This window comes from Petaurus breviceps, unplaced genomic scaffold, assembly GCF_028583685.1.
Source record: "Petaurus breviceps papuanus isolate PSGF00001 unplaced genomic scaffold, PetGlider_PUasm1.0 90444, whole genome shotgun sequence".
In the NCBI taxonomy this organism is placed as follows: Eukaryota; Metazoa; Chordata; class Mammalia; order Diprotodontia; family Petauridae; genus Petaurus; species Petaurus breviceps.
Window position 1 is genome coordinate 407,485 of NW_027187256.1, and position 13,663 is coordinate 421,147.

Genomic DNA, 13,663 nt, shown 5'->3' on the forward strand with positions numbered 1-13,663 from the left:
TTATTATTATTAATGTTATTAATGCTATAGAGAGGCAGTTAGTGGCACAGTGGATAGAGTGCTGGACCTGGAGTCAGGAAGTTCGAATCAGGCCTCAGACCCTTCCTAACCATATTGAGGGATGGAACCTGAACCCTTTAAAAAGAAAAGACCATGTCTTTGGGAGCTGGACCCCAAAGCCCCTGAACCCAGATTTCTGGCGTTCTCTGGAGGCACCTGGCCCAGCCCAGTCAATAATCCTTTTAACTGCCTTTTCATTGTGGCTCTCAGGTGGCACCTAGCCCCACCCCAGGCTACTTGTCATTCCTTAATCCCATCCAGATCTTCCCAGTCTTTCCCAAAATATCAATCTTATCCTCATCAAATGTGCATGAGCTTCTATTGGAAACACAATAAACCTTGTTGCAGACTGAAAGGAGGCTTGAGCGGTCTAATTCTTTTGAGGCAGACCCCCACCCTGTGTCCTTGCGTTTCAGGGTTCCTAGCTGCCCTAGACTGCAACAATATAACCTTGGGCAAGTCACGTAACTTCTGTTTGCCTCAGTTTCCTTAAATATAAAATGGAGATAATAATCACAATTACCTCACAGGTTTGTTGGAAAGATTAAATGAAATAAAATTTGTAAACAGTACTTGGTACAGTGCTTGACACAAAAGAGGTGCTATATAAATGCTTATTTTCTTCCTCCCTTTGTCCCCCTTTCCTTCTTTTCTTCCATCTTCCTTTTTTTCCTTTTTCCTTCCCTCCCTCCCTTCCTCCCCCTCTTCCTTCCTTCCTTCCTCTCTTCTTCCCTTCCTTCCTTCCAAAGTTACAGAAGGAGTAAGTAGCAGAGGTGAGATGTAATTCAGGTGATATGATTATAGAGTAGGGGTTCAGTCCAAGGGCAGATTTCTGGAGATCTATGTAGTTGGATGGGGGAAAATACTTCATTCTTAGATTCACTAAGCTCTATCAATTTGTTGTCCATGTTTGGCTCCTCCAGAAAAAAAAGCAGAGTTTTATGTTTGCATATTTAGCTTGGGATGGGCCTGTACCTATTCATGCTTGAAAATCTCAAACATTATCCCTCCCTATGATCTCTTCTTTTGGAACATTTACATTTGGGCTCTGTGGGATTGCAAATCACAGAATCCTTTACTTTCCTTCCTTGCCTGATTTCAAAAACTGATACTTTAGGGAGAGAGGAAGAGCTTAGTGGCCTTCAGTTTTGAGCCCTTGAAGATCCTTTCTTTCTCTCTAGGCAGTAGTATATAAGCAAAAGAATATAAGCACAGGGATTTTTAAAACTTTTTTTGATGACATTGATCCCTTTTGGCAATCTGCATGGGTCCATGCCAAGCCAATTATGCAAATATAATACCTTCCTCTGATTGTTTTCCAGAGGAAACAAGTTTGACCAACAAATTGGTCATGGATTCCATTGATGAAATCAAATTTCTTTGTTACAGAGAGAGCCCAAAAAAGATAACCCTATTTCCTTTCAAAAGGAGGCTTTTCTTCCTCCTAAGTACCTAATCCTAAAGGTCCAATTATTTCTGGTGAACCCAGGGTTAACTGAGAGAAAAGAGCTGACCTGTTTCAAACAAAAATGTGATGGAGAAAGGGATGGGGACAGCTATTCTTTTTTTCTTCTATTTTTCTATTTCTTTTTTCTACTTTTCTATTCTAAGAAAAATTTTAATCTCTTCAATTTAGCTCTTAACAAAATTTCTTTCCTTGTACAATCCTTTGCATTTCCTTAGCATTCAAAGTGCTGAATGAGCTTAAGCACTCTGCTCCTAAACAAATCCATCAATGAACTAAGAGCATAAGCTGGGGAAGGCAGCATGACACAGGTCTAAGATGTAGGGGACTGGCCCTGAGTCGTGAAGATTGTTCCTAAGCCTCACTAAAGTGGATCACTAGATCTATTCAGAGTTCCAGGAGAACTTTGGGAAGCTCAAGATAAATGTGTTGGACCCAGTTCCTGTTTGTATAACCATGACTAATTAGTTCACTTAACCTCTCAAGGCTCCCACCCACTCTCTAAATATACATAGACATGCTTTATATTAATAATCATTTAATATCATATTTTGGCTGAAGTCTGAGTTAATCAAACAGACTACTTTGCCTCATTAAAAAAAAAGGCTCTTTTTTTTTTTTTAAAGCAATCAGGGTTAAGTAACTTGCTCAAGATTACACAGCCAGTTATTTCTGGGTGTGGTGGTGAGTATCTGAGTCCAGGTCATCCCGACACTGGAGCCCATGCTGAGCCACCTGGCCACCCCTAAGCAATTGGGGTTAAGTAATTTGCTCAAGGTTACACGGGCAGGTGTTTCTGTGTGGGTGCTAAGTGTCTGAGCCCAGGATTCGATCTCCAGGTCATCCCAACACTGGAGCCAGTGCTCTTACTCGCTGTGCTACCTGGCTGCCCCAAAAGGCTCTCTTTTTATCTCAGCCACTCCAGTGACCAGATAAGGCTGGGAGTAGGATTTAACACAGGTACCCAGAGACCATAAATTCCAAACAGACCCTGCTTTGTCTTGCTCTTGGAGAACCTTCTCCTTATGTCAACTAGAAGAGGCCTACTTTATGGCTCTTCAGGATGAGACCCTCAACTGGAGGCATTAACTTGAGTAATGGGACTTTTTCTTATCTTAATATTTTCTGGGCATATTCCTTAATGGTAAAGAAAGCACATATTCTGGATCATAATTTCAACTGACACTTTGTCATCTCTCTTGTTTTATTGTACATTTATCCAATTAAGAAAATTCCTTTCTCATACAATGATTAAATTGTTATGAAGATCATAAATGTGTGCGACTCAGCCACCCTGTATGGGGATGGTCCTAAAATATACTTAAGCCCTCTCATCCCTTTGTTTGTTACAGGACTCTAGTCCTGCATTCCTTGTACAAGTAATGCTAGTCTTAAGGGAATAATAAATAAATGCTGCAATTTTATATCACTATGTCTCTGTCTCCTCTAACCAAATCTTTTCTAGAGGTCGACAATATATAATATATACTTTATATGTAATATATACTTAGAAGTATATGATATATGTATATATTATATATAACGTATACTTAAGTGTAATATATACTTATATAAGTATGTTTATAGGCAATATATTTGTACAAATATATGTGTGTATATACACATATATGATATAAAAATAAATGTAAGTATATATAAATTATAGACAAATTTGCCCACCTGTTGAGAGTGGATCATCTTTTTTTTTGGAGAAATAAAAATCAGTTCTGTGTGAAAAGGAACAGTGCAACCTAAAGGTTCTTCCCTGTCCTTGTTAGACTCATAAATAAATGAGAAAATAAAGTTCATGGACAGTATTTAGGCTCCAAAGTACAGAATTCCCCCCAGTTTACATTGATTGACCACTTGGGAAGAAATAGTAAAATATTCCCGAAGACAAATCAGACACCTACTTTGCTCCCACTTTCCCTATAGCTCCCCAATTCCACCTGGGAAAAAAAAAGCTCACTCATTCATTCCCAAGAAAATCTCAATAGCTTAATTCAATAACTGAAGAGAGTGAGAGGGTAAATTGTAGCCTTTTCTACTGATTTTCCATCTCAAGTGATTTGCCTAGTTGCTCTCCTCTTGCTGTTATTGACTCTTTTTGACCCCATTTGGAGTTTTCTTGGCAAAAGTACTGGAGTGCTTTGCCATTCTTTCTCCAGCTCATTTGACAGATGAAGAAACAAAGACAAACAGAAGTTAAGTGACTTACCCACGGTTACAGACCTAGTCAGTATCTGAGGCCAAATTTGAACTCAGGTCTTCCTGACTCCAAGTCCAGTGCTCTATCTGCTATGCCACTATGCTTTCCTCATACACTAAAGCTAAAAGGGAATCTCACATATTTTATCCAGCCCCTGACTCTAGGGAAGACTGCAACTAATTTCATTTTGGAAGGAAAAGAGTGGCATTTCAGCCGTCTAATGCATTTTCCCTCTGTTGATGTGGATCAAAAAACAATCCATCCTGTACTATAAGGAAAGGGACTTTTATGTCCTTTCCTGGACATCCCTAAGCCTGCCTCAGTTAATATTACCTACTCTTTGAATCTTGGCACACTACTGTAAAACCTGTAGTCTTCTCTTTGTCTCACTTTCCTCATTCAGAAATCAAGACCAACATTTACTCAGGTTCAGGTAAAATAACATATATAAAACACTGCTCTAAAGCCTATAGAAATGTCAATTGTCATGATTATCATTCACCTCAATGAGGCATTGTGAGATCTAAGGAAGAAGTCTTGGGTTGTGCATTCTGTGCCCTTAGGATGGATTTACATCAAGACCTGCAGTATGTAAGTTTATCTACATTTAATGATAAGGTGGGATGAAAATTTCAGCAAGGCAGAACATCCCACTCCCAAACTCCTCCAACCAGAAATTTCTTACCCTGTGAAGAAAAAAGAGGATATGAGCACTGTTCATGCTAGGGAAAAATCCAACATAGTCTGAAGTAGCAACAGCATGTCTTATCCTTATAGGAGCTGAACTGGAGTCTCCAGCCAATCTACTTCTTTTTCATCCCAAGGAAGACATATTTACTCCCTCATGTATTCCCTGAGACCAACAGAGCCTCCAGTGGGTGGGGGGCTATGATAGGGCATGGTGTTCTGAAGGCCCTGAAAGAAATTGATGATGATGATGATGATGATGATGATGATGTTGACTGATATTTTTAAAGCATTTTTAAATTTGCAAAGTCATATTACAATACATATTAATATATGTATATGTGTATATATAATATATATAAAATATATAAATAAAATCTCATTTGATACTTAGAATAATCTTGTATCACTGCTGATATTCTTAATCATGGAAATACACTGTCTTTTTCCTCTTATCTCTTTCTACTCACTACTCAGCAGCCTTACCCCAAACTCCTTATGATGGCTGAGGGAAGTCTTCGGAAAATAAAGGATTTCCATTATCCAAATATCTGAAACCCAGTGAACCAAAAGAGTGACTCAAAGTGTCTAATTTTCCAATCAAGAAAACCATAAATTCCAACAATGATAGATTTCAGCAATTCCCATCAGGCTCTCTGTGGAGCCAGCTTTTTTTTTTTTTTCCCAGTTTTGGATCTTCTGATCTGAGAAGTCTACTGGAAGAGGCTAGGAGTCAATTCAATTTAATTTAACAAGCATGTGTTATATATGCCAAGAATTGTCCTAGGTACTAGGGGTTACAAGCATAAAATGAAATAGTCCCTGCCATCAAGGATCCTAATTCTATTAGAAACATGTACACATATAAGAAAATAGAAAATTCATATAAAGTAATTTCTAGGGGGATTCCAGAGGGTACATTAGAAGAATACCCTTGCAAGTAACATCGACAGGGATAGGGGACATGGGAGAGATAAGGGCACCATAGCTGGGTATGAGGGAATAAGGAGTGGAGGTCAGGCAAGTAAGCTTAGGCCTAAGTAATCTACAACTCAGAATCATAGAAATTCTGAATTTAGTCATAAGGAAACAGACTGTGGTAATTCTGATTTGATTATCAATCTCTGAGTAAAAGGTGGAAGGTTAGGGATGGAGGGATACGGAGGTCTGCCCAGTGGTCAAGATAAGGGCAAGTGGAATACTGGGGCCAGGCTAGCTATAGAAGAGAGAGATATGTTTGAGATACACACTCTCCAATCTCTTGTTCCAAATATCTCCTCAATTTTTAAAATAGATTGTATGTCTTAGGGTGAGGCTCTCAGGAGGGTCTTTGGTCCTGGACTGGTGGTCACAGTGGAGGGGGAAGAGTAGCCAGGCAGATGACCAATGTAAATCTTGCCTTGTAGTAGAGGTTAATGAATTCCTGGGGTCAAGCTGGTTATAGAGTTCTGAAGCATGTAGAGGAAATATAATCTGTGAGACACCCTGAAAAAAATAAAATTATGTTTGACCGAAACGCATGTCCTATGGATAATTTTTTTTTTAATGTCCCTTCAAGGGTCCTGATTATAATATCTGAGATTACATTGATTTTCATCCTATTGACAATAGGGGCAAGTGGATAATACATAATGATCTGTAGAGATAGGGCAATAGTATGGTCCCCCAAGTGGTGAGTAAAAAGGTCAATAAATCTCAGGAGTATGTGATTTTAATGGCAATGATACAGACTGTACAAGTGCAGAGACCTTTTTCCATGCATAATAATAACAACAATAATAGATAGGGTTTGTATAGCCCTTGAAGGTTTGAAAGGTACTTTAAAAATATTATTACAACTACTATCACCACTGCTACTACTACTGCTATTGCTTGTACTACTATAAATATTGTGAGATTGATCCTTATAACAATTCTGTGTGATTATTATTCCCATTTTTTAGATGAGGAAAATGAGGCTGAGAGACATCACACAACTAGTAAATGTTAAAGGCTTATTAGTATAGGACTTGAACTCAGGTCTTATTGGCTTAGAGGTCAACTGCTCTATACACTTTGCCACCTAGTTTCATCATTTCTATGGATGGCAAATTCATCACAGATGCACAAAATATCACACAGTCCAATCAGCCAGGCAATACCATAGATAGAATTGATCTTTATATTGGCACAGGATAACTTCAGCATAGAAATGTGATCTGAGTAGGAGTAAGAAGTGACATTGTTTTGCCAGAAGGGTATGTGCTTGACCAAGAGGGGGAAAAGAAGGAAGGTGGCAAGTCCAGTCTTCGACATGTTGGGGTTAGCAAGAGTAGTGCCATAGTGCAGAAGGGAACAGATGGCCATGTAGCAGTACAGGGTAATGGGCCTGAGCACCCCAAACCTCATGCTACTGAGACATTGGACAAAGAGTGTTTGGCCTGGATACACATCAAACTATATCTCCTTTATGTAAAACCTGAAGACACAAGAGTACCAGGAAGGAAAGGAATGTGGACAACTGGGATGGTAACCAAGAAGTATATTGGCTTGTGCAGAGACTCCTCATAGAGGATGTGACACACAAAGCCAAGGTTACCCACAATGGATTTAACATGCATAGCACAGAGAAGGAGGGAGATCCACATGGGCACCTTCCAAACCAAGAATGCCAGTCAGGATGAAAGTATCTGGGGCCACATAGTTGTTAGGAAACCAAAATGACTGCCCTTGGAGGACTCTGTCTTCACAACAAATTCATTTTCCTGGGAGGGAAGGAAATCAAGAAATAATACATCTGTAAGATATATATTTAAGGCCATTTAAGAGAAAGTGATTGTTATGCAATTCACATATATAGTTATGCATATATGCATGTATCTAATAGACATATGATATATACATATGCTATAGATGTATCATATACCCTTACACATACATATACATAATGGTTCATGGGCAGTATGGATAGCTACAATCTGTGATCTGAGCCACCTTTGCAGAGGGTAAGACAAAGGCCATGCCAGCACCATCACGAGCCTAGCTTGGTGGGTGCAGGGGAGGAGGTATTGACAAATAGTATCCAGGACTGTCCAGGCTGGAAGCACTGTCCTATCACCAAGAGGGATATCTGACCAGGCTAGACTTATGCCTATTTATTATCCTTCCAGTATCTCTAGTCTAAGTGTAGGAATGTGGTATCAGAACAAAAGTTGCTTCCCTGATCTCTCTTTAAACGAAGGATAGCCCTTAACTTATACTTATAACTTAACTTATATCAGCGGCTTATCCCTTTGCTACCAAATGCTGGTTCCTCAAAAGACCATCTTGAATAGCTTACTCAATGATCCCCTTACATCTAAGATAAAACATACCCCCCTCAGTTTGCCTTTCACAACCTGGACCTATCTTTCCATCCTCATTATCCATTTCCCCCTTTTCCACACTCTCTGGTTGAAACCAAACTGCATGAAATGTCCAAGTTTCTATTCCTCACATGTAACACTCCATCTCCCACCTCCTTGCCTTTGCCCTAGCACTCTCTCATTCCTGGAATGAGACTTCCCCTTCTCTAGGTCACAGAACCTGCCATTTTCCCCAAGATAATACACAAGGATTCTATTCTTTACTCAACCTTTCAATTTCTAGTGCCCTCCTTTTTCAGATAACTTTTATTCAAGTACCTTATGTATTTTGTTTTCTGTATATGCTGTCTTCCTCAATGATTGTAAACTCTTTGAGAGCAGATCTTATTTCTCTTCTTGTAATTGTGTCCCCGGAACCTAGCACTATACCCAAAATGTGGTAGAAATTGAATGCTTGTTCACAATTAGTTGAACAGATACACTCTGAGCCAGGAATCTGTTCAACTAATTGAGTAAACGGAGTTTACTGGCTAGATTTCTTTCTCAAAGACCAATTCACTCTGGATCTCATGGACTGGACAATAATAGGTCCCTGCCCAAGCACCATTTAATGGTTATTTTTTGGGTCCCTCCTGACTCAGAGTGAATGTAAATAGTAACTGTTTCTCTTTTGACCAGCAACACTGTGAGGGTCTTCCCTTTCAGTTTGATTTTTTTTTTTTTTAATTAAAGGGGCCATTCCTTAACTCATTTCTTAAAAAGGCCTATTCACTGCATGGGCACTGCCTCACTCAAAGTGAGAACTTAAAAAGACCTTAGCCTAAAAGGGCCAAGGTCTCCCATTGAATCCTGGGCCATCTCCAGTCATCCTGAAGACTATCTGGCCACTGGACCCAGAGGACTCTGGAGGAGAGAGTGAGGCTGGTGACCCTGTACAGCCCTCTGTCACTCAAATCAAAGTGAGTTGCAAGTCATGTCATCATCTCCCTGATGTCATGATCCCCTTTGAGAATGAAGGATAAAGCACACAACCATAAGTTAAACAGATAGAAGAATTAATTGAAATGAATAATTTTTAATGCATTCTGCCTTCTAGTAACATAGACATATACTTCTATTATTGTCTTCTGGATCAAAATTAAACAAGTCAAATCCTTTTTTTCCACACTTTGCTGTTGTTCAATCATTTCAGTTGGGTCTGACTTTTTGTGACCCCATTTGGGGTTTTCTTGGCAGAGATACTAGAGTGGTTTGCCATTTTTTTCTCCAGCTCATTTTGCAGAAGAGGAAACTGAGGCAAACAGGGTTAAGTGACTTGGCCAGGGTCACAAAGCTAGTAAGTATTCGAGGCCTGATTTGAACTCAGGTCCTCCTGACTCCAGGTCCGGCGCTCAATCCACTACACCACTTAGCCACCACTTTTTATACATGATAACCCTTAAAATATTTGAGGATAGCTAATATATCTTTCTTTCCCCCCAAGCCTTCCCTTTTCCCTAGTTTCACAGACTAAGTTCTTCAGGCTCCCTTGATCAATGTGCTCTGAAAGGATTCCATGTAGTCAAGGATCTTCTTCAGATGTGGTATCCTGAACTGATGCATCAGGAAGCTTCAGTAGGAGTATATAAACCTGACACATTGAGGAGTACACTTAAAACTTTGGGTGAGCTAGTGACTAGCCTGATCCTTAACCTGTTTTCCCTTGGTCTCCAACTTTCTACTCTGAATGACTTGATCATTGAGGTCTGGAAGGTGGGGTTTCATCAAAGAAGAAATTAAGGCGGTGAGTTTTGAGGGGAAAAGAGGGTGGAGGAATATTCTGTTTCTATCTTCCACAATAAAAAGTTAACTGGAGGAAGCCAGGGAAATACTTTGACTTCTCTGGGAACAGTAACATTTAAGAAGGATGGAGAGCAAGGAGGAAGATATAGCAGAAGCAATATCCTAACCCCTGCTCCCATGTAAGTAGGGTTAGTTTTTCCTTAAAAGGTGTTAGGACCATCCTTGATACTTGAATGGCTAAGGGGATGGCTGAAGCTGTCAACACTATTTGCAGGCCACCTGAATACAAAAGAAGTCCCAGGAACCCTCTCTGATATTGAGAAACTCAGGCAAGGGAGCTTTGCTCAGATTACTCAACTAACTGTTTTCTCATTGCATATCGTTGTTGAATGTCTTTCACCTGCTGTGACTGAGGTAACAGTACTTTTGTTAATTGCTGAATAACCTATGAGCTTCTCATTTGGTTCCAATATTAAGCCTGAGTCAGGGCCAGCCCAGAATGAGGGACAACTTTACTGATAGGAGCCACCCCCAGACCCTTACTCAGGAACAGAACTTCCATAAGAAATGCAAATCTAAATAGGCACACATGTGACCATGATTATCTTTGGGCCAGGGACTAGAACAATAGATGCCTTAAGCAGACCCTGAGATTATGAGAGAAAGTTTTTGTGAGCTAAGGATTCTGGGCCACTGTGAGGCAATTGCAACACCTTTTTATTATTCCTGAAAATGAGTCTGTGCCACATATATAGCTTTTGTTTTTGCATTACCTTCATCTCCCAATGTGTCTCTCCCTCACCCCTCACCAGCAGTTGATCCCTAATAACAATGAATTTTTTACAAAGAAAAAAATTCAATAAATCTAGCCAATATGTTTACCAAGTCTGACATAATTTGCAGTGTTCCATACCCAAAGTTCCATATTTCTGCAAAGAAAGTAGAGAGGTAAGGGAACTATCTTGATTTGTATAACTGGAGCTACAGAGCATGCACAGCTTTTCTCAGTGAATCACTTGCACAGATCTAGACGTCTATTATTAAGATCATGGGAGTTTATGGATAACAGAAAGAGGGAAATGTGCCCCCAAATGTAATCATCCTGAATTTTCCATTACTCCTCCATATTTCTTACTCAGGACCTTTTCTAGTGAGTCTAAATGACTTGCCAAGTTCAGATAGCTTTTCAGTAATAGAGCCAGAATTCTAACACAGGACTTTGGACTCCAAATTCAATGACTTTCTCACAAAACCTTGAGGCTAATTCCTGATCCATTTGTTATTCTTCACAGCGACCAGTTTGTGGCTCATGAGTTTAAAACATTTTTTGCTACATTTTGATGACTGAATATGATTAAGAACTCAGGATAGATTTTGGGATTCCAACAGTTCTAACTTCATTGCTATATCTTTTTTCATTTATCTTTTCTCTGAGGAATTCTTGGCAGACATTTCATAGGGTCTGCTATCAGGAAGATCTTCAATAGGAAAAAGAAAACAATGTACCTAGCTAGCTATGAAAGGCTTAGAGGAGGAAAGGGTGTCTCATTCTCAGGACAAATATTCTGGAAATATAAGTATTCTCAAGCACCACGAAGAGTAAGCTTTTTCCAGAAAAGCTGGATTTATGCCCTGTATGGCAAACACTTCTTGTCACTGTTCCAAAGAACTGCCTGTCTTCAGACCTCCATTTAATTACCACATCTTTCAAGAGGACTTTTGCAGTTCTCCCAATTGTTAGCCATCCCCCATAACAATGCATTTGTTTTGTATATATCCTGTATTTTTTTATCTGTGAACATATATTTCCCCACATAAAGCCCAAGCTCCTTGATGTCAAGGGTATCTCACTTTTGTAGTTGTATTCCCAGTTTCAGTCAATCAATATTTATTAAGTGACTATTATATTCCAGTTGATCTAGGTTTTTGTCCTAGCTTTGACCCTAATATGCTTTGTAAACCTATTTATAGCATGTAACATCTACATACCTTAGTTTCCTCATCTATAAAAACACCCACCTAATCCTTAAACCCCAAAATAATTTGGGTGTCTCTAAATTGAGTTCCAAGATAAAATAATTATCCCATTAATCTGCTTGTCTATTACGTGTAAAACAAATGAGTCAATGAAAAATTAGGCTTTTCCAGGCAAAATGACTCCAGAAGAGAGAAGCTGAGATGAAGGCAGGCCTTTTCCACAGAATGAGAAGACATGTTCCCAGTGGGAGGGAACTCAGTGTGTTCTGAATTTTTTTTCCTAAAAGGAACAGAAGCAGCAGAGGATGGAAGCCTTACATAGGTTTCCTTTTGGACTGACATCATAGGAAGGATCTTGTCATACTTTGGGACAATGTCTTAGGCAGTTGAGGACCTCATATCTTTCTGAAAGAGACAATGTGGGATAGTGGAAAGGACATTGGAGTCAAACAGAAGACATGGGTTTAAGTCTCAGCTGTACCATTAACTAGAAGATACCCTTGGCCATACCATCAACGTTCTCAATCCTTAAATATCTTAAGCATTTTGATGCTTATCTTAAAAACTGGTATGATAATCCCTGTTCTGATTTCCTTATAGGCTTCTTATAAACATCACATGACAGAAATATGAATTTTTTTTTCTTTTTGGAGGGCTGGGCAATTGGGGTTAAGTGACTTGTCCAAGGTCACACGGTTAGTTAGTGTCAAGTGTCTGAGGCCGGATTTGAACTCAGGTCCTCCTGGCTCCAGGGCCAGTGCTCTATTCACTGCGCCACCTAGCCGCCCGAAATATGACTTTTTTTAATTCTAAAGTGCTATCTATATGTATATATGGAATTACTTTTCCTTTGTTTGGTATTTTAAAGGGAACTGTTCATATACTTTGAGATGAAGCATCTTTTTTTTGAAGGAAGAATCTAATAACACAGTTCCGAATCTGCTTAGTCTTTACCCCATATACAATGGGGTTCATAGTAGGAGGCAGGAGCAGATAGAGATTGGCCATAATGATGTGAATGTGAGGAGGTATGGTGTGGCCTCCAAAGCGGTGGGTGAAAAAGGTGAAGAAAGCTGGAACATAAGTTATGACAATGGCACAGAGGTGAGCTGTGCATGTCCCAAAGGCCTTCTGCCGAGCATCTGCAGATTTCAGGCTGACCACTGCCTTGAGTATCATGGTGTAGGAGACAGTGATGCAGAGAATGTCAAAGCCCCCAATGAGCAGGGCAACCATCAACCCATATACAGCATTGACCTTTACATCACCACAGGAAACTTTGGCCACAGACATGTGGTCACAGTAGGTGTGGGGGATAAGGTTCCCTCGGCAGTAGGGCAGCCTCTTGGTGAGGAAAGTAAAGGGAACGACCAACATCACACCCCGCAGGAAGGTAAGGAGCCCAGCCTTGGCGATGATGGGGTTGGTGAGAATGGTGCCATAGCGCAGGGGGAAACAGATGGCCACGTAGCGGTCCAGGGCCATGAGCATGAGCATCCCAGATTCCATCCCTGTGAAGGTGTGTACAAAGAACATCTGAACCAGGCAGGCATTGAAGTTAATCTCCTTGAAGTTGAACCAAAAGATGAAAAGGGTGTTGGGCAGTGTGCTTGTACACATGAGCACGTCTGTGAAGGACAGCAGAGCCAGGAAGATGTACATGGGTCGATGCAGAGTTTCCTCAGAGTAGATGAGATACATGAGGCCAAAGTTCCCTGAGAGGGCGACAATATACATGGTGCAGAATGGAAAGGAAATCCACACCTGCACTGCTTCCAGCCCTGGGATGCCATTGAGAATGAATGAATCTGGGGTCAAGCTGCTGATATTTGGAATTGACATGCTTGCATCTGGAAGGTCATGACATAGCCCAAAACACAATGGTCTCTATAAACAGAAAGAAAATGGGAAACTAAAGATTCCTGACAACCATGCAACTACTTCTCTATAACAATCATTTATTTTACTTTTTTGTGCATAACCATTTATTTCTGTATGTAGGCTATATGACCCACTATCCTGTCTGCCTGAAATGTTCTTCTTCTTCTCCTCTACTTAGAGTTTTTGCCTGTCTTCAGACCTCCATTTAATTACCACATCTTTCAAGAGGACTTTTGCAGTTCTCCCAATTGTTAGCCA

The 13,663-nt window shown here is 40.0% G+C and overlaps 1 protein-coding gene across 1 annotated transcript; it reads right to left on the reverse strand.

Moving 5' to 3' along the window:
• Positions 1–12,259: 12,259 nt before the first annotated feature.
• On the reverse strand, positions 12,260–13,398 carry LOC138177584 (olfactory receptor 52N1-like). The gene has a single exon (XM_069108798.1). The coding sequence runs from the start codon at positions 13,364–13,366 to the stop codon at positions 12,401–12,403; it is 966 nt and encodes a 321-aa protein (XP_068964899.1). The 5' UTR covers positions 13,367–13,398; the 3' UTR covers positions 12,260–12,400.
• Between the last annotated feature and the right edge of the window lie 265 nt (positions 13,399–13,663).